The 20,182-nt window shown below is 42.0% G+C and overlaps 1 protein-coding gene across 1 annotated transcript in view; it reads left to right on the top strand.

The window, feature by feature from the left end:
* The window catches only part of LOC126458425 (uncharacterized), a 43,415-nt gene that overhangs the window by 12,881 nt on the left and 10,352 nt on the right, over nt 1–20,182 (top strand). The window contains exon 2 of the mRNA XM_050095462.1: nt 16,430–16,588. Coding sequence (XP_049951419.1) covers nt 16,430–16,588 — 159 coding nt within the window. The remainder of the gene's footprint in view (nt 1–16,429; nt 16,589–20,182) is intronic.

Below are 20,182 nucleotides of genomic sequence, written 5' to 3'. Positions count from 1 at the left end.
AGGATAAAAGTCTAGAGACGAAACAATAACCTTCTGCATCTCTAAGAAAGCCTAAGGCCAGTAACAAAAGTGGAAAATCGAGGAAGACAAGCTCGTGGTAAAAATGCGTATTAAGATCGCAGCTTATAATCAGTTTTGCGTCAAAGAAGCAAAAATAGAATAAGCTAAAGAATTTATATCAAACACAAATGTGGGAGGTAAAAAACCACTGATCTAAAGTTCATATGCAACGTTTCCTGCTCGAAAGACGGAACATGTAAAAGAACTTTTAAATGACGTGATAAGGCCTTTTAAAATATAACTTGTATTTCTGTTAAATTCTAATAAGGACTAAAATTATGAGTCACAGTAGTGGTAGCAGAAGTACCAATAGTGCTTTGTAAAATACTGAAATCGTAAAAAGATGTAACAGAAATAAAGGAAAAAAGGTTACACAAGTTGGCCGACAAAAGAGACACGACAGATTCAGATTAACAACACTAGTGAAAAACGTTTTGTTTTTCCTTAGAGATATAGCTGCTCTAATGTAGCTAATTAAAAGACTGTTTGTACTGTGCCATAAGCGTTTCACTTCTTTTTGTTTGTGAAGCATTTGCAGAGGCGATTTGTGAACTTATTAGTCCAGGAGCTGTACTTAGTTGATCAGTGTTCAGCAGGATGTTAGATCTTCGGCGTTTTTCGGACACATCTCAACTGAACAGATCACATATTCTGTTCGCTGTGTTCTATTTTGGTGGTTTAAGTTCTCTTCATTGAACAGAAGTCCTTTGGTGTCAAATATCAGCTTAAAGCCGAAGAAAAAGTTTCAGAGACTGTTTGCATTCAGGGCAGCATTGTATGGATCTGGCGTATGGCACGTGGGAAAAGCAGAGAGCCTGGAATATTTGAAATACTACGCTGTGCAAGGAGGTTAAGAAATAAATGGACATCAGATGTCTTATATGTGCTTGAATCATACAAACCAAGACCACTTATTTCTTTCCAATGAATCTACATTTTCATTACAATAGAACAGTTCTTTTAAGACGCACATCGATCAAAATAGTACAGTAATTAGAGCACCGAACATGCATTCGGGAGCAGTGGGGCTGAAATTTCCATCCGAGCACTCAGATTTTGGTTTCTGTGAATTCCATAAATTGATTATGGCGACTTTGAAAAGAAGATATCTAATTTCCTGAGCCATCCTTGTTCTATGCAAGTTTGTGTTCTGTCTTTAATTACATCATCGCCGACACGGCGCTAAACTCTAGTCTTTGTTCGTTCTTCTTCTGTCTCACTTTCAGTATCCTATTATCATCTTTCAGTATTTTATTCTGCATTTAACAGAAGTATGGCATCCACAGAAGTATGGAATCCAAACCTCGTAAGAAAATAGCTTCACGATTTCCACATTCTTTAGACTTCTTGCTAGTAGCATTTTATGAGAACATACTATTGACAACGCTCTGTTCTATTATTTTCTTTGCTCATCATCAATCCTGAGTATTTCCAGAGTTCAGTAACGAATTTGTTTTCAATTGCGACCAATCAGGATCTGAAGAGGATATACATATGAAAGGAACCCTGGAAATTAGAGGTACCAAGAGAGTTCTTTCAAGATCAGCTAACATCAATGCCTTAACGCATTCGTATCCAGTTATGACGACTGTTATTCTGTATGGGAAATTGACTGGAAAGTTATTTATTTTGCTGCGGGAAGTCGGAGGTGCTCTGCTCCCTATGATACTTTCTCGTCCGCGTGATCTTGCAAGGGCGGTAGGGAATATTTACGTGACAGCAAGCAAGAGTGGAAAAATGGGCGTAAGACAACTACAGCTACGGTATGATCGCTGCTTTTGGCCAATAGATGCTCAAAATAACTTGCTTTTTCTTTATTCCTGATCTGCGTATAAAAATCATACTTCTTTAGAGCACACTGTCTTTCCTGAAAAGTGTGTGACCTTGCAGTCCATACCACCTGGAACCACTGGACAAATTCAGTCTCTGGATGTTTGTTTTTTCTGTGCCTATAAAACATATTCTCGTACTATTTGAAGCTGCGTGTTAAAGGATAACCAGTTTCACGATAAGCTACACGACAGACTGTTTCGCATTCGGCTGCATGCCATCACGTTCCAGCAGTTCTCATCTGCCCGTTACACCAGTATGGTTCTATATGCCTTCTTAAAGAAGTTTAACACCTTGCACGGTTTGTAAATCACAAGGAGTTCGCCTTCGACACTGATTATCACAGTGGCACACAATTTTTCATTCGGTGTTCATGGTGCAATTCAATGGTTTCTTTTGAACATTTCCTGAATGTCGACGATATTTATTCCGTGAAGTGTAAAACGTACATCCCATAGAAGGTTGACTTGCATCTCCAGGACACTAATTTTCTGTCGCCCTCCTACTGCACATGGTGAGTCATTAGCAGTAAATTTTTCCTGTCATAATCGTTAACACAACATTTGCAAATGGGCCTTACTAAAGACTGAACTTACAACCTCGCACTCATTGAAGGGATTCCTTGTAAATCGTCTGTGTGGTAGCTAAGAGATGGGTTTTGGCGTTATGTCGTTCGCGCGCCTCATTCCTGACGTTTAAACTCCTTATGCGAGACAGCTGTCTTACTTCTTCAGTTTGGGCGATGAACTGTTTCATCATCAGCATCGTTAGGTTGAAATGGGAACAAAGCATCCATTTTTGGTTCAGTTACCCGACAGCGGATGAAGAAAAACGGTGCCGGCCGAAGTGGCCGTGCGGTTAAAGGCGCTGCAGTCTGGAACCGCAAGACCGCTACGGTCGCAGGTTCGAATCCTGCCTCGGGAATGGATGTTTGTGATGTCCTTAGGTTAGTTAGGTTTAACTAGTTCTAAGTTCTAGGGGACTAATGACCTCAGCAGTTGAGTCCCATAGTGCTCAGAGCCATTTGAAGAAAAACGGTGTGAAATCCTTAGTGTCTTGCTCTACCAATGTCGCGACAGGTAGTATTGTATCCTATACTCTGTTCGACTTGAATGTGTAAACAGAGCATACGTTTTTTTTAAAGATTTTACATTCTCTAGGTCAAATGTATTGTTCGAATAACGACTTTTGTAGAGTCACGGACATTTCAGCCAAACAACAGGCGAGCTGGTAGTGGGGCAGTAGATGTCTCAGTTGGGAATGTTTTGGAGATGTTTCCGATTGAAGCTTTCACCTAACAAACAAGAGTAACTTCCCAAAATCCTTGGCGAGAACCCGAGGATATGAACTATTTTGTCCCAAAATGCCCAAGTAAAAAAAAAAGTGGAAGCCGAAGATTTGCTCGATTTTTGTAGTGCACCCAAGTCGCTAACGATCGAGACTGAGTGCATATCTGCCAACGTCACATCAAAATGTTCCATGAGATGATTCGACTGCACGTGGTAGATAGTTCTCATACTGTGAAAGATACTGTATCGTAAAATTTCTTCTGATGCCAGTCGTGACAAAAATACTTTCTCACAATGAGTGATCAGTACACAGGTTGTCACGCGCTTCAAAATCATGTCTTCTACAGGAAATCTGGAGATTTCGTGAGCTTCGGCATCTGGTACAGCTTTTATGACAGCGTAAGGATTACTAGTCAATGTACACAGTTAATCACTTATTCCCATTTGTTGACGCCGGAAACCTCCAATCCGATTAAATGGAGCAACTGCAGGAAGAGTTTGTGACAAGGTGTACTGAGATTGACTAAGGCGCATATTTCCACGGCTAGCATTCCTTGAAGTAGCTTACATAACGTCCGATCGGTACGGGGAACACTCGACCAGATGGTGCAAATGGCTTTAAGCACTATGCGACTTAACATATGAGTCATCAGTCCCCTAGACTTAGAACTACTTAAACTAACCTAAGGACATCACATATATCCACGTCCGCGGCAGGATTCGAACCTGCGACCGTAGCAGCAGCGCAGTTCCGGACTGAAGCGCCTAGAACTGCTCGGCCACAGAGGCCGGCTCACTCGGCCAGAATAGCCGCAGATGAAACTCCAGTTTACAGACCTATCAATCACTGTTTGGTTTCTCCCCTCTCGCTTACCATTTACTGACCAGTGTCTGAAAGTTTAACAGCAGAATTATTGCAATGCTTTCATTCGTGACTGAACAACATTCTAGCATTGAAATACCATGTTATATGGTGATTCTTGTTGCCAAGGAGGTTCTACCGTGATATACGCGTAGTCTTATTCACAGAAAGTTTAATTCCTGTAAGCTACGCTAAACTCAACTGGTCACACAATCCTGTCTGCCAGATAACATGACTCATTCCACCCGCTCAATCCGACCGATAGGGCTCTTTCGACAGGCTGTTTATGGAGAACTTTCCCTGAAGGAACTATCTACACCCCACCCAAGATGCAACAAAAACTCAAAACTTCTATCTTATGCAGGGGCTTCTATTCTGATGACTCAGCTCCGTAAAGTTTCCCGCTCTTTCTCTACGTGTTTTGTTCAAACTGTCTGTCGCTGTTACAGCTCTCCGAACAACGAACTCTGAGACAACAATACTGTATCCCCCGTGAGTCAATTCTCGCCAATCTAACGCAGTGGTTTCTACAGTCCAATGCTACTGGTCATTACACAGTCTCTGTCCTTTTAGCGGTAATTTATCATCCTATTTCGCAGAATGTGCTTTGAACCTCTACATAATTCTTGGCTTTTATAGGAAAGGCCACTGCAAGGGTGACTACTTGCAATGGAAGGCTTCTGCCGTCACAGTTTGTGAATTTATACAGCATTTCAGCTCTGACTGACGTCGGATCTCGAAACTTTGGACTAGTAACCAAACACACTCATTTCTAGACCACGTCAACAAGAGTCACGAAGGTGAAAGCATAGATGAAGGAGACACTGCATAGAAATCTCCTATCAGGTAGGGGGAAGGTCACTGTAATATTCGCCGAACTGCCAGATGCTTTGCTAGTTGAAAGGATACTACGGGTGAAAAAATTAGGAGCAAACTAATATCAACATACGCACAACAAATTGAGGACGTAAGCTGCAGTTTATTTCATAGATTAATATAAATAATGGTGATACTTCTTCATAAAAACTGAAACATTGTACAACCATACCAAAGAGTACGCCTAGCAGTGTGGACAAAACTATGCCGTGTTGTGTGTAGTGGGAACACACACAGATGTACAGGTGTGGAAAAAAATGGAAATACCGCCAGCACAACACATTATAATCCTTGTTATGTTGTAGGAAACACGTTGGCATCCAAAACAGCTTCCAGTGGTCTCGAAATGGATAAATACAGGCTCTATGTGGTTTTCAAGCAAATTTCATACAATTCATCCTGCAAAACACGCTCAGATGACAAAAGTTGTGGGATACTTCATAATATCGTGCCATAACTCCTTTTGTTCGGTGTAGTGCGGCAACTCGACGTGGTATGGTCTCAACAAATCGTTGTAAGTCCTCTACAGAAATTGAGAGTCGTGATGCCTCTATATCCGACAATGATTACGGAAGTCTTGCCAGTGCAGGACTTTGTGCACGATTTGACCCCTCGATTAAGTTTCATGGGATTCATGACGAGCAATCTGGGTGGCCAAATCATTTGCTCAAATTGTCCAGAATGTTCTTGGAACCAATCGCGAACGACTGGCACAGTGGTATGGGGCATTGTCATGCATAAAAATTCCGTTGTTGTTTGGGAACACGAAGTCCATGGATGGCTGCAAATGCTCTCCAAGTAGCCGAACATAGCCATTTCCAGTCAACGGTCGGTTCAGTTGGATCAGAGCACCCAGTTCATTCTATTTACACCCAACCCACACCATTATGGAAATACCATCAGCTTGCACAGTGCCTTGATGACAACCTGGGCCCATCGCTTCGTTGGGTCTGCAGCACATTCTAACCAAACCATCAGCCCTTAACAATTGGAATCGGGATTCAGCTGACCGTGCCACGGTTCTCCTGTAGTCTAGGGTCCAACGGATATAGTCACGAGCCCAGGAAAGGCGCTGCAGGCGAAGTCGTGCTGTTAGCAAAGAAACGTCGATCGTCTGCTGCCATAGCCCATTAAAGCCAGTTTGCACCGCACTGTCCTAGCGGATATGTTCGCTCTACGTCCCACATTGATTTCTGCGCTTATTTCAAATGGTTCAAATGGCTCTGAGCACTATGGGACTTAACATCTTAGGTCATCAGTCCCCTAGAACTTGCCGGCGCCTATGTTACCCAAAGTGGCGTCGCCGATAACATGACTTGTACCCGGCGACTGACCTTCTCTGGACGGGGTCTCCATGCCATCACATGTTTCCACACGTCTTCCAGCAGAACAAACAATAATTACAAATATACAAAAGTTAAAAAAAAACTACGAACACGTTTCACCGTGCTGCAAAAGGTGGTTATTCAGATTTTCATCACGCTGTCATATTAATATGACTGGACAAGAACTACTTAAACCTAACTAACCTAAGGACATCACACACATCCATGCCCGAGGCAGGATTCGAACCTGCGACCGTAGCGGTCGCGCGGTTCCAAACTGAAGCGCCTAGAACCGCTCGGCCACATAGGCCGGCTGCGCTTATTTCACCCAGTGTTGCTTGTCTGTGAGCACTGACAACTCTACGCAAAGACCGCTGCTCTCGGTCATCAAGTGAAGGCCGTCGGTCACTGCGTTGTCTGTGCTGAGAGGTAATGCCTGATTTTTTTTTTATTCCTTCATTTTGGCACACTCTTGACACTGTGGATGTCGTAATATTGAATTTCCTAACGATTTCCGAAATGGAATGTCGCATGCTTCTAGCTCCAACTGCTTTTCCGCGTTCAAAAGTCTGTTACCTCTCGTCGTGCGGTCATAGTCACGTCGCAATCCTTTCTACGTGCATCACCTAAGTATAAATGACAGGTCCGCCAATACACTGTCCTTTTATACCTTGTGTACGCGATACTGTTGCCATTTGTATATGTACATATCCCATGTCTCTTGTCACCTCAGTGTAAGAGCAGCAGTTCTCGTAACGGCGCGATAGCCCTCACGGCAGCTGCTAAAAAACAAGAGGCGTCGATCGAGTCACGGATCAGCACGGGCGAAGACGTACCCAATGTAGAGCAGATCTTGCGGAAAATAGAGTCCGAAACCGCTACCTGAAACGAACGTTTCAAAATGACTCCACGCATGCAGCAGCAAGTCGCGAAAAACAAACCAAGCAGTACAGCAAGTACGAACTCTGTATAAGCAAACCCAGGAAAGCAATTATTGGGCACAAATAGAAGAGTGCCCTTCCCGAACCCAAAACCAACTCGATGAAGGAGTTAGTGATATCAAACAAGAAGGAAGCGATAGGAGAAGCGGAAGCCAGTCACCTGTAAAAGAAAATACATCTGCAATTTGCATGAAAATGCTGTGACACGATGAGGCCATTTGGATGCACTTTAGATAACTTTTCTTTAGTATTGATCACATTTTTATTTTTCCAAAAACTTACGCGTTTCGACTTTACTTTATTCTCAAAAGCCGTGTTATGTCAGTTATATAAAATTTTTCATTAGATACATTGTATCACGTCGACATTCTCAATCACGAGACAAGTGCACACTGCGACACAGACATAAAAAACGACTCAACGTCAGACTGATACCGACATCGGTGAAGATCATCTGATGCCTCCATATGCCGAGATATTTATGACTAGCAAACGAGGTAGAAACGGAATACAGCCAAAAGTCAGTACAGTGCGGAAGAAGAACGAAAACAAAGACTCCAAAGACGTCAGTATTGCTACTCACGGAAAAGACTCTCAGCCCGAAACTCAAATGGAGATGCAATGAAACCACGATCGTTTAGACCAGGGGTCTCCAAACTCTTTAGTCCGCGGGCCACATTGACTCCTCCACGAAGTCATGAGTGCCAAGATCTACCTAGTGGGATTAAAGCATCCTAGCACTCCATGATCATCGTAATGTAAGGCTACAGAGAAGATGAAATCACAAAAATCTAAGGTTGTTGGAATAGCTAGCACTGAAACGAACTACAATTTTTATTTAATGACATAATATTGATTGATTGACGTACCTGACCGAAATTCTGGCGTATCTTATTCTAGCGAATTTCACCGACAAAAACGTATGTCACTGCACATTCTTCACGAAAGCGTCCTGCAAAGTTAACGAAATCTCAAAATCATTGTTAGCAACACTATTACTGCAAGACGTAACAGAGGTAGAGTATGTCAACGCATTGTTATTTCAAGCGGCGCAACCATAAGTTTAGTTATGTAGTCTTGCAGCGAGTAGCAGAGCGAGAGCATATATTTGATAGTTCTGTTGCGTGATTGTGTCTATGTTGCGAGTGCCTCACGAGGTTTTTAGTGTTTTATGCGCTGTACTAGTAGGTGAGACGACGAAGTGTGGGACAATTCAAAGTTTGAATTCGAAGAGACAAGGAAAATCTGAAAATCGAAATACGTATAGCACGACTTGAGTATTTTTTCAGTGTATTTTTTAGAGGAACTACAGTGTAATTGTGAGTATTTAATTTAGTAATTAAAGTACCTTAAAATAAATTCATTGCATTTTGTTTAGGCAGACTAATCCCTAGTTTTATTAGTATTAAATAGCACAATTTTATTTTCAGGTTATAATCTTTTGTGAAGTTCTGTACAAATATGGAAAAGAAGCGAAAGGTTGATAGTGAATGTAGAATTTTTAAAGAGCAGTGGGGATGTCAATATTTCGTGGTGGAGTCTAGCAACAAACCAGTGTGTATTATTTGCAAAAAAGCAATATCGGTCTTCAAAGAATACAATATAAAACGTCATTATGAGACTAATCACTCTCAGAATTACTCCAAGTTTACAGGATGCGAACGATTAGAAATGTATGAGTCTCCGGAACGCCAGCTAAAAACCCAGCAGTTGCTGTTTAAGAAAGTAAATGCTGAACAACATGCAGCAACTCGTGCTTGTTTTCGTGTGGCTCATTTAGTAGCGAAACAGTAAGCCATTTACCGACGGTGGATTAATTAAGAACTGCATTATTGCAACAGCAGAAGAAATGCGTCCAGGAAAAGTTAATTTATTTAAAAACATAAGTTTGTCGGCAAACAATGCGGCTCGAAGAATAGATGACATTGCACAACATATGTCAGCACAAATGCGTGACAAAAATCAAGACTTAGACTGGTTCTCTTTGGCCGTGGATGAGTCAACAGATGTATCAGATACTGCTCAAGTACTACTTTTTATTCGAGGATTTGACAAAAATTCTGAAGTGTATGAAGAGCTCCTTGATGTTAACAGTATTCACGGGACGACCACTGGCGAAGATATTTTTAAAGTTGAAACGGCAGTTCAGAAAAACATTCTTCAGTGGAAGAAATTAAAATGTATTACAACTGATGGTGGCAAAAACATATGTGGGAAAAATAAAGGTGTTGTTGCTCTCCTTTCTAAGCTCGTAGAAAATGACGGTGGCTCAAAACCGTTAGTAGTGCATTGTATTATTCATCAACAGTCTTTGTGTGGAAAACATTTTGATATGTCAGAAGTTTTAAAGCCATTTATTTCAGTTGTTAATTATATCAGATCCCATGCACTCAGTCATCGCCAGTTCCGCGAGTTTCTTGAAGATATTGAGGAAAGCGACTTGCCATATTATACTGCAGTAAATTTATGACCCGTTTTGTTTGAACTCTGAAGAGTAATTGAAATTTTTTTGAACGAAAGGAATCGCCCTCTAGCTGAGTTACGGAACGGTGAGTGGTTATGGAAGCTAGCACTTTACACAGACTTAACTAAACATATGAATGACCTTAATTTAAAATTGCAAGGTGAAACCCAGCTTCTGCCTGATTTATACACGCATGTTAAGTCATTTCGACAAAAGATTGCTTTGTTTCAGTCTCAACTGAACAAAGTATGCTTCACGCATTTTAATACATGCCAAACATTCAGTGAGATTCCGTTTCCTGTAACTTTTGTAATTGAAGCTTTGGGCGCTTTAAAAATTAATTTTGAATCATGTTTTAGAGATATGGATTAAAATTCAAACGATATCAAGATATTTCAAAATCCCTTTGACTTCGATATAGAAGCGTTACCCGCATAACTTCAGTTTAAAATTATTGATTTGCAATGTCGCGACTTTTTTAAAGGAAAACATTCAAAGTCAACTTTACTGGAATTTTATAAGTGTCTTCCATCCACATAGTTTCCAAAATTACATAAATTTGCCCGTGGATTTTTTTCCGCTTTTGGCACTACTTATTTGTGTGAAAAAACTTTCTCCAAAATCAAACATGCAAAAAGTATTTACACATCAAAATTAGGTGATAAGCGTTTGAAATCGCTGATGATTTTCTCTATCAGTAAACTTGATCCACAACTGGAGGTAATTATGAAAGGAAAGTTACAGCTACATAAAAGTCACTAATTATCACTAAGATGTTAAATTTCCTTACGTGAATACTCTCACACTGTGAGTTTTCAAGACATAAATTAATTACAGTTATTTTTATACATCAGTTACAATTAAAATATCCAACATCATTATGTACATGAAACCTCGGTTAAGAAGCGTCTACCATAACGATTAATTACTAAGGCTAGTCGACGAAGTGGCGTCCATTTGAAAGACTTGCACCAGATTCGTGAGTAGAATAAAATGCAAAAAACTTTTTTACTTAAAATGTTTTCGCCAAACTAGTCTGTTAACCGTTCTTATTAGTTTTCACTATCGCACGGAGAATGGTGTGTCTGTTTATTGTGGATAGCCACAAGTTTAGCCATGACCTTCCGCTTTGTAAAGATAGAGCTCCGACAATGTCGCTGTGTATTCGTCGCGATAGACCTCGAAACTCAGTTGTTGCCAGTATAGGTACCACCTCAAATATTTGGCGGGCCGGACACCGGGGATGTCCGGCCAGCTAACGCGGGCGGGTTTGCCGGCCGTCGCGGGCCGGTTTCGGCCCGCGGGCCGTAGTTTGGAGACCCCTGATTTAAACAGGATTGAAACCAATATTTTGATGTGGATACTTGGAAGAAACAAACTGTAATGGAACCTACTGATGTTGTAATATGTATTGATCTTCTGTATACTGAATACTCGGGGGTGACAAAAGTCATGGGGTAGTGCTATGCGCATATACGAGGTGTGGCTAGAAAAAAACCGGACTAGTACTGGTGAAACAATAAAACGAATACAATAAGGCTGAAAGTCGCGTGGCCTGTCACGTGACTCTCGCTCCTCCTACTGCTCGAGTTTCATCTGCCTCCTGCACTCAGTCTGCCCGTGGCGTCTGTTTTAAGTAGTTGACGTTTTGCCTGTGCGTCGGAAAATGTTGAGTGTACAGAAAGAACAGCGTGTTAACATCAAATTTTGTTTCAAACTAGGAAAATCTGCAAGTGAAACGTTTGTAATGTTACAACAAGTGTACGGCGATGATTGTTTATCGCGAACACAAGTGTTTGGGTGGTTTAAACGATTTAAAGATGGCCGCGAAGACACCAGTGATGACACTCGCACTGGCAGACCATTGTCAGCAAAAACTGAAGCAAACATTGAAAAAATCGGTAAACTTGTTCGACAAGATCGCCGTTTAACAATCAGAGCAGTGTCTGAGTTAACAGGAGTTGACAAGGAAAGTGTTACGCAGATTCTTCATGAAAGTTTCAACATGAACAAACTGTGTTCAAAAATGGTTCCAAAGTGTCTCACAATTGAACAGAAGGAACGCCGAAGAATGATTTGTTCTGGCATCCTGGAAAACATTGAAAGTGATCCCACCTTCTTACAAAATCGATGCATTGGAAAACTCCTGGTTCTCCACGACAAAAGAAAGCACGAATGTCAAAATCGAAATTCAAGGCAATGATGATTGTTTTTTTTTTTTTTTGACATCAAAGGGATTGTGCACATTGATTGGGTACCAGAGGGACAAACAGTGAATCAGCATTACTACATTAGCGTCCTGGCTACCCTACGTGAGCGAGTACGGAGAAAACGGAACGATTTGTGGAGAAAAAAGTCATGGATCCTTCACCAAGACAATGCCTCAGCTCACAGTGCGTTGTCAGTGAAGACGTTTTTGGCAAAACACAACATTCCCATCTTAGATCACCCACCCTGCTCACCTGATTTGGCCCCCTGTGACTTTTTTCTTTTCCCTAAAGTCAAGTCAGCTTTGAAAGGAACTAGATTTGAGACTGTTGAAGCAGTAAAAGAAAAAGCGACGGAAGTAATGTATGAACTTACCGAAAATGATCTGCAGCATTGCTATGAACAGTGGAAAATTCGTATGGAGCGTTGTAGAGACCGAGGAGGAGAGTACATTGAAGGAGATAACATGACATTGTAAATAATTGTAAATAAATGTTTTTTCCAGCATCAGTCCGGTTTTTTCCTAGCCGCACCTCGTACAGATGGCTGTAGTAACGTGCCGCGCGGTTTGAGGCGCCACGTCACGGATTGCGCGGCCCCTGTCTCCAGTTCAAGTCCTCTCACGGGCATGGGTGTGTGTGTTGTTCTTAGCATAAGTTAGTATAAGAAGTGTGTAAGTCTAGAGACTGACGACCTCAGCAGTTTGGTCTCCTAAGAATTCACACACATTTGAGCATCTTTTGTGGAATCGTATACACAAGGTACAAAAAGGCAATGTATTGACGGAGCTATCACTTGTACTCAGGGTGATTTATATGAAAAGGTATCCGCTATGATCGTGGCCGCACGACGGGAATAAAAAGACTTTGAACGCGAAATGGTAGTTGGAGCTATACGCGTGGGACGTTCCATTTCGGAAATACGAGTAGTTACGGAATTCAGTATTCCGAGATCCACAGTGTCAAGAGTGCGCTGAGAAAACCAGAGTTCGGGCATTATCTCCCGCCATGGACAACCCAGTGGCCGAGAGGAAAGGCCTTTGCGTAGAATTGTAAGTGGTCGCAGACAAGCAGTACTGCGCGAAATAACCGCATAAATCAATGTGCGACATAGAGCGAACATATCCGTTAGGACTGTACGGCGGAATTAGGCGTTAATGGGCTATTGCAGCAGACGATCGACGCGAGTTTCTCTGCTAACAGCACGACACCGCCTGCAGCGCCGCTCCTGCGCTCGTGATCGTAGCGGCTGGACCATACACGTCTGGGAAACCGTAGACTGGTCAGATGAGTCCTGATTTCAGTTGTTGAGAGGTGACGTTAGGGTTCGAGTGTACGGCAGATTACAAGAAGCGATGGACCCAAGTTGCCAGCAAGGCACTGGGCTAGCTGGTGGTGGCTGCATATGGTGGGGATGTGTTTACATGGAATGGCCTGGGTCTGCTGGTCCAACTGAACCGGTCATTGACTGTAGATCGTTATATTCGGCTACTTGAAGACCATTTGCATCTTTTCATGGACTACATGTTCCGCAACATTGATGGAATTTTAATGGATGACAATGCGTCCTGTCACGAGGCCTTAGTTGTTCGCGATTGGTTTGAAGAACATTCTGGACAATTCGAGCTTATGATTTGGTCATCCAGATCGCCTGAAGTGAACCCCATCGAACATTTATGGAACATTATCGACAGCTACGGAGGCAATATGTCTCAGATTTCTGCAGGGGGACTTGTTGAATCCAAGCCATTTCAGGCTGCTGCACTATGTCGGGGAAAAGGAGGTACGACACGATATTATGAGGTATACTACGACTTTTGTCACCTCAGTGTGTATAATGCACCTGAAACAAGAACTGTTGGTCTTCATGGATTGTAAAGTCGTAGATGTTTGTGAATAAAGCTCATTTTCAGTATAAAAAGTAAAAAAAAAAAATAGATAAAAATTTTAAAAATAAAAGCGGATAATTGCACTGGCTGTCTATTTGTATGCTAATTTTCGATTCCCATTGCTGTCTTAATGTTTTTCGTGTTATTTTATCCATAACAATTAATTATAGAATTTAAGTATATTCAAACTGTTTTATCCATGACAATATTGAACAATTAGTTATAGAGTTTAAATATATTTGAACTGTTCAGTTTATGTATATCCAATTTCTATATTCAATTTAGTTGCGATTACCATCCTCGCTAATAAGAAGCCTATATAGCACCATATTGCAGCACATCGGTAAAATTTTGGAATAGTCACCAATGTTCGTAAATGAAATATGTTTCAAATTATTTGAATTATTCCTCATCTCCTCTTTCACTTTGGATCTGTGAAGGTAACATTACCACATCTCTCCTTTTTCGTAAATATGTATTATGTACTCTCTTTTCCTGAGATGTTCAACGGCCTGGAATAGCATCACTATGGATCTATGGAACAAACCTATAAGGTGAAGGAAAAACGCACTCGGTGGTCGGCATGTGATTCCTCATCCAAACTGAAGACAAAAGTGAACCTAGCAGTACCTAATATCGCTAGTAGGTTTAAGAAAAATGCACCTTAAGACACGAGACTCTGGCAACGCACTAACTGCGGGACGCGTGGCCAAAACCAGGTTGCATGAACTCTGCCCTCTGCTGAAGTTGTCCCTTTAATCCAGTGAGACGAGGCAAAGCTGTGGAGAAAGGATATGAAGACGTGATGATGATCTCGTTAAACTTTTTTTTCAGTTAAAGCATCAATTGTATCCAATTTAAACCACCACTGTGCGGGACCGTACTTGTTTCGTCCATGACATAAAGTCAACAGAAAACAATAGTGAGTGGAGTAACATCGTCTGTTTCCAATGAAGTACAGAAAACACAATAGGTAGGTTGTACTAGATTGCACTTATGCTACGCACAATAATTCCATTCTGTACGTTGACGATGAGGCTTATCTTGACAGAGCCGGTAAGTAAACATACGAGCAGCGTTCGCTTTAGAGAAGATGTTCAAAGCGACCACGTAGCCTTTGTAGACACTTCGCCACTCACAGGATCATACTTTGTTGGACTCTAGGCAAAACACCTGATACACCCACCATTGCTGAAGTGGCATGCACGCGAGCTATTAGGTCGTGTACATCCATGGGTGGAGTACTGCAAACTTGTTCGTTTAAGTGTCCCAACAGATAAAAAACTTGTGGGTTAAGACCGGGGGAACGTGGAGCCTAGAAAACTGGAACTCCACGACCAATTCATTTCCCTGGAAACACTTCATTTAAATAGTTACGCGCATTCATTCCAAAGTGTGACGGTACGTCATCATGCAGGATCCATAGCTGTCGCCGAACCCCAAGTGGAACGTTTTCTAATGCATCAGGCAAAGTATTGCAAAGAAACGTACGATATAGGGTCCCATTAGACTTGTCTGGCAGTAGTTAAGTGTCCAAAAGCACTCCTCCCATGATTCCAGCCCACAAGTTTATGTCAAAGTGTGCCTAAAAGCCAGATACATAAGTGACTTGTGGGTTCTGTTCTGACCAATACTGGCTGTTGTGAAGGTTGAAAAACCTTCACCTACATTCAACAGTCCACATCACGTTGCTTATAAAATGTTCGTTACCTTTCGCTTGGTGCAAAAGCCACTCACAAGTCTGTACTCGTCGAATGCTGTCTGGCTACTAGTGATGAGTCGATGTGCAATGACATCGATGCAGTTCTTCGTCGTGAAACACTTAAATAACCAATTTTTGAGATATCTGGAGCTGCCTTGCAATATCACGGATACTTCGCCGAGGTACTAGCGAACAGTTGCAAGAATAGCGCGCTCTGTTTGTGTATTACTTGTGGACGAAAGTTACCGGTTTCCCGAAGGTGTTGCCCCGACGACGAAAAACATTCTTGTCAGGATGGTGCCTTTGAGGGTAACGTGCAGTATACGCATGAGCAGCAGCGGCAGCTTGGTTATTGGATGCACCCAGCGCCAACGCATATCGGCGTATTCATCGTTTGAGTACTCCACGGGGAAGCCGCACTACATTAACTTGGCAGGACCAGCTATAGTTGGGCGCTGCGCTGTTACCAGACAGATACATTCAGTTGAATGGGTCCCACTCATGTGCTAGGTAATTATCGTGTGACAAAATGATGTTCTGCTTACAAACGACGAGAACTAGGGAACGGACGCCTAAAAAATGAAGACAGAGCCCCAATGAGGATTCGAACCATAGCTCCAAGGTGGGTGTGAGTTTGATGTCGCAACAGTCTACGCAGCGAGTTTCGACAGCTGGTTCAGTGGTGCGTGGTGATAGATGTTTCTCTGTACATTATGATGCACTGCACGATGTGATAGTGTTGCCAGCTCCTCTTTTTCATACATGTGTTTTCAAAATTCACCCAATTTCATTTTGCTATATAAACTTTTGTTTTGAATCTGGATGAGGAATCGTGTGTCGATCTCCAAGTGCGGCTCCTTTTCTTCTAATCTAATTTAAGAGTTCCTCAAGACTGTACTAGTTTTGGACGCTAAAGTATTTACTAGTGGTAATTACTGAGCCTAATACTTCGAAAAGTTGTTGCTAAAATCTCTGTTGTTACAGGTGAAAGTCTGCGTTGTTACGTATGCAGTTCATCGAATGACCCAACATGTGAACACAGCCCAAGGGGATATGATAAATGTGGGAAAACATCAACGTTGGGCAGTTTGGCGTTGCAAGTAATACAGGGTCATTCCGTCTGCATCAAGGTTACCTATAAAGGTACGTGAACCACCATAATTAAGTTTAAGAAACAGTCCATGATGTATATTGTAGTGTTGGCAGAAGAGCCAACACTGTGTTTCTAGAGGAGGCCGAAATGCACGCGTTTAATTACACGCTGACTGGCGTGAGGTCTGGAACAGGACGATATCTTGAGAATTGCAAATAAAGTACGTAGATGATGTAATACTTAACTTTAATCCACAATTGTAAAACATCTCTCGTTACGGTACATGCTTCATAATATTAATTATCAACTGCTATGGCGCCTTGCTAGGTCGTAGCAAATGACGTAGCTGAAGGCTATGCTAACTATCGTCTCGGCAAATGAGAGCGTATCGGTCAGTGTCGCTTCGCTAACAAAGTCGGCTGTACAACTGGGGCGAGTGCTAGTAAGTCTCTCTAGACCTGCCGTGTGGTGGCGCTCGGTCTGCTATCACTGACAGTGGCGACACGTGGGTCCCACATATACTAATGGACCGCGGCCGATTTAAAGGCTACCACCTAGCAAGTGTGGTGTCTGGCGGTGACACCACATATATAATAAAAACTGTGTTTTGTAATTTTTCAAGCTTTCTAGGAGTAACAGATAACAGGCACATTCCCAGGCATGCACACGGTTTTTGGATTTCACTTTCACGAACTACGTCGTCAGTAGATTGTGAACGATTTTCTGCTGTGCCAACTGGATATTCACTCCAACCAGTTTCTAACCCTCCCTCCAAATTCTTCAACGGCATACACATTGTTCTGACAGTCGCATCTACTTGCGTGACTCTTTTACGAAATGGTTATTCAGATTCGTTGTTCGACTGTTTTTATCGAATTATTTATCAAATTCCTTAGCCTTGCCATCCACATTGAACATCTTCGTATATCACAGACATTCGTAAAACTCGAACTCTCAGTCCAATCATGACATACTGCATTCAAACCTGGAACCTTACGTTTCGCGGACAATGATCATAATGCTCAATTGGTTTGAGTCTTGGTCGGTCACACACTTACTCTCCCGGAAATTTTAATGATGCTCACAGCTCTGCATAGTGAAAGTTTCATTCATGTTGATAATAATTTCATATCTATTCGTTGTATGAGGCACAAGGGTTGCCTTCTAAACTTATAATGAAGTAATAGCATTTTCGGTACAGACTGTTTTATTACTTCTCAAAATATTCAATGTTATCATTTATACACGTTTTCATGCGTTCCAGCGGGTTCAGGAAACTTTTTTCCACTCTTACTTTGCTTTCTCAAAACGTACTTTTGGCAACATTCAACAGCTTCTTGATGAAATTAAAATCTTGGCCCACGAATTTTTGTTTGATATACGCAAAAAAAGACGTCGTTAGACGATATATCAGGCATATAATGGCAAAGAGAGATTAATTCCACGTTTTCTCCGTCAAACAGTCGATTGTTTGACGTGCTGTTTGACAGCTGGTATTGTCATCTTGAAGAGAGATGCGAACGTTTCGATCGTTTTTTGTCGGTTCATCGCTGGACTTACAGTAAACAATTTGTATACCATTCAGCAGTAACTGCTCTTAGATCTTACAAAGCAATGATTGGGATCTGTCAGTGTAACCAAAGAAACAAGCGATTATTTTTGGATGATAAAATATTTTTAATATCCACCGCAGGCTGCCAAATTCTTTATACAAGGTTACCTTTATTTCATCGTATATTACATTATAATACAGTCTGTATATGTCTGTAGTAACAATGCTAACAAGACATAACGTGTCCCACTTATTTGACTCTGTTACACCTGTGTTATTATAATGGCTGTTGTATTACAGTAGCGTCAGTGACATCTTTTAAAATTATTTGGTGCTACATAGGAGAAGAGACTTGTTCTCACATTCATATTTTTCTTTATTGTTATTTCACCCCCCCCCCCCCCACCTCCCCCACCACCACCCCACGTAGGCATGGGTGGGCTGCTAGCTGTACAATATCCAGCTCTTCACCCAAAAGGCTATACAATATTAACTAAGACATTACAACAAGATTCAGGGCAGTAAACTTAAAATTTGTAAGAAGGTGATTGTATGACGCTATTTACACAAAATACAAGGTTGCTTTTCTTCGTTTTTAATTAAAACCAAAAAAGACTAACAAGTAAAGATAAAAAGAAAAAATAGGTGTTTAAAACACATTAATTTAGAATGAGCACTGCACTTTTACTAAAAAACTGAAGGACATGCACTGAGGAAATAATTGTGCAGATTGGAAACTTTGGGTGTTCTCTCTTTATGTATGGGTGGGTGGATGGATGGCTTGGGGGAGGGGGGTTAGGATGGATAGTGGGAAGACAGAAAGGAAAGAATAGTTTGATGAGTGGGCAGGTTAGTGGTATCAACAGTGGCATGGGTGGAGAAAGATGGAGAGGAAAGAGGGAGGGGATAGCACTAATATGGAGTGGGACTCCTGGGGAAGAGATATAGTTGGCAGGTTGGATAAGTATTGGGACGCATTTGTTGTTTGAGAGTGGGAGTCAGTTGAATATGCATTGGAATAGGACATGGAATGTGTGTAGATATAGGGACAGTGGGAATGATTTGTCAAGCGGTGGCAGCATAGTAGGATTCTTGATCAGAGGGGAAGCAATGGTGTTCTTGGAATCTAGTTTGCGGACAGCACAACATAAACAGAGGAGTTCAATGTACATGAGAATGGGTAGGCATTTGATAAGATGATAGAGAATCCACACGGGGATAGATAAACGGATGTGGAAAACAAGGTGGAGTCCAGCATTTGGAGGGACTGATAGAACTTAGGTGAAGAAGGTAACCATGCAACATTTGCATAGGAAGGGATGGGTCAGATAAAAGTCTTGTAGATGTGAAGGATAATGGAGCTGTAGACTCCCCAAGTTCGGACAGTTGATGGTTTTACTAGTTTTAGTCCATTGTGAACTTTTTGTTGGGCGTTGGTACATGATGTTTCTATGCCAGTTCCTTGTCATTGTTTAGCCCAAGGGATTTTAGCGTATTAGTTTTCTGGATAGGACGGTAGTAAACGTTGAGGCACCTGACGGCACTCGTTTGGAATAATTCCTATTACGTGCAATCCATGAATGCACAAATAGCGCTGCCCCACCTCTTGCTCCACCACGATAAGCGGAGTATTCGAGCAGTGGCTGCCTAGAACGGTAGGAGGCGTGCCTGCCACGCATTGTGACTACTGAGGGGAGAGAAGCAGTGGGGGAAGGCACTGTCGGCAGCTTGCCGCAGTATGCACAGTAGTACTTTGCAGTTTAACGTACTCGGAGACAAATGAAGACCTTTAAGCCAGTGCCCCCCGCCCCCCCCCCCCCCTCCTGAACCATGGACCTTGCCGTTGGTGGGGAGGCTTGCGTGCCTCAGCGATACAGATAGCCGTACCGTAGGTACAACCACAACGGAGGGGTATCTGTTGAGAGGCCAGACAAACGTGTGGTTCCTGAACAGGGGCAGCAGTCTTTTCAGTAGTTGCAAGGGCAACAGTCTGGATGATTGACTGATCTGGCCTTGTAACAATAAACAAAACGGCCTTGCTGTGCTGGTACTGCGAACGGCTGAAAGCAAGGGGAAACTACGGCCGTAATTT

Source organism: Schistocerca serialis, chromosome 2 (assembly GCF_023864345.2).
Source record: "Schistocerca serialis cubense isolate TAMUIC-IGC-003099 chromosome 2, iqSchSeri2.2, whole genome shotgun sequence".
Classification (NCBI taxonomy): Eukaryota; Metazoa; Arthropoda; class Insecta; order Orthoptera; family Acrididae; genus Schistocerca; species Schistocerca serialis.
This window is presented reverse-complemented; position numbering and strand designations above follow the sequence as displayed.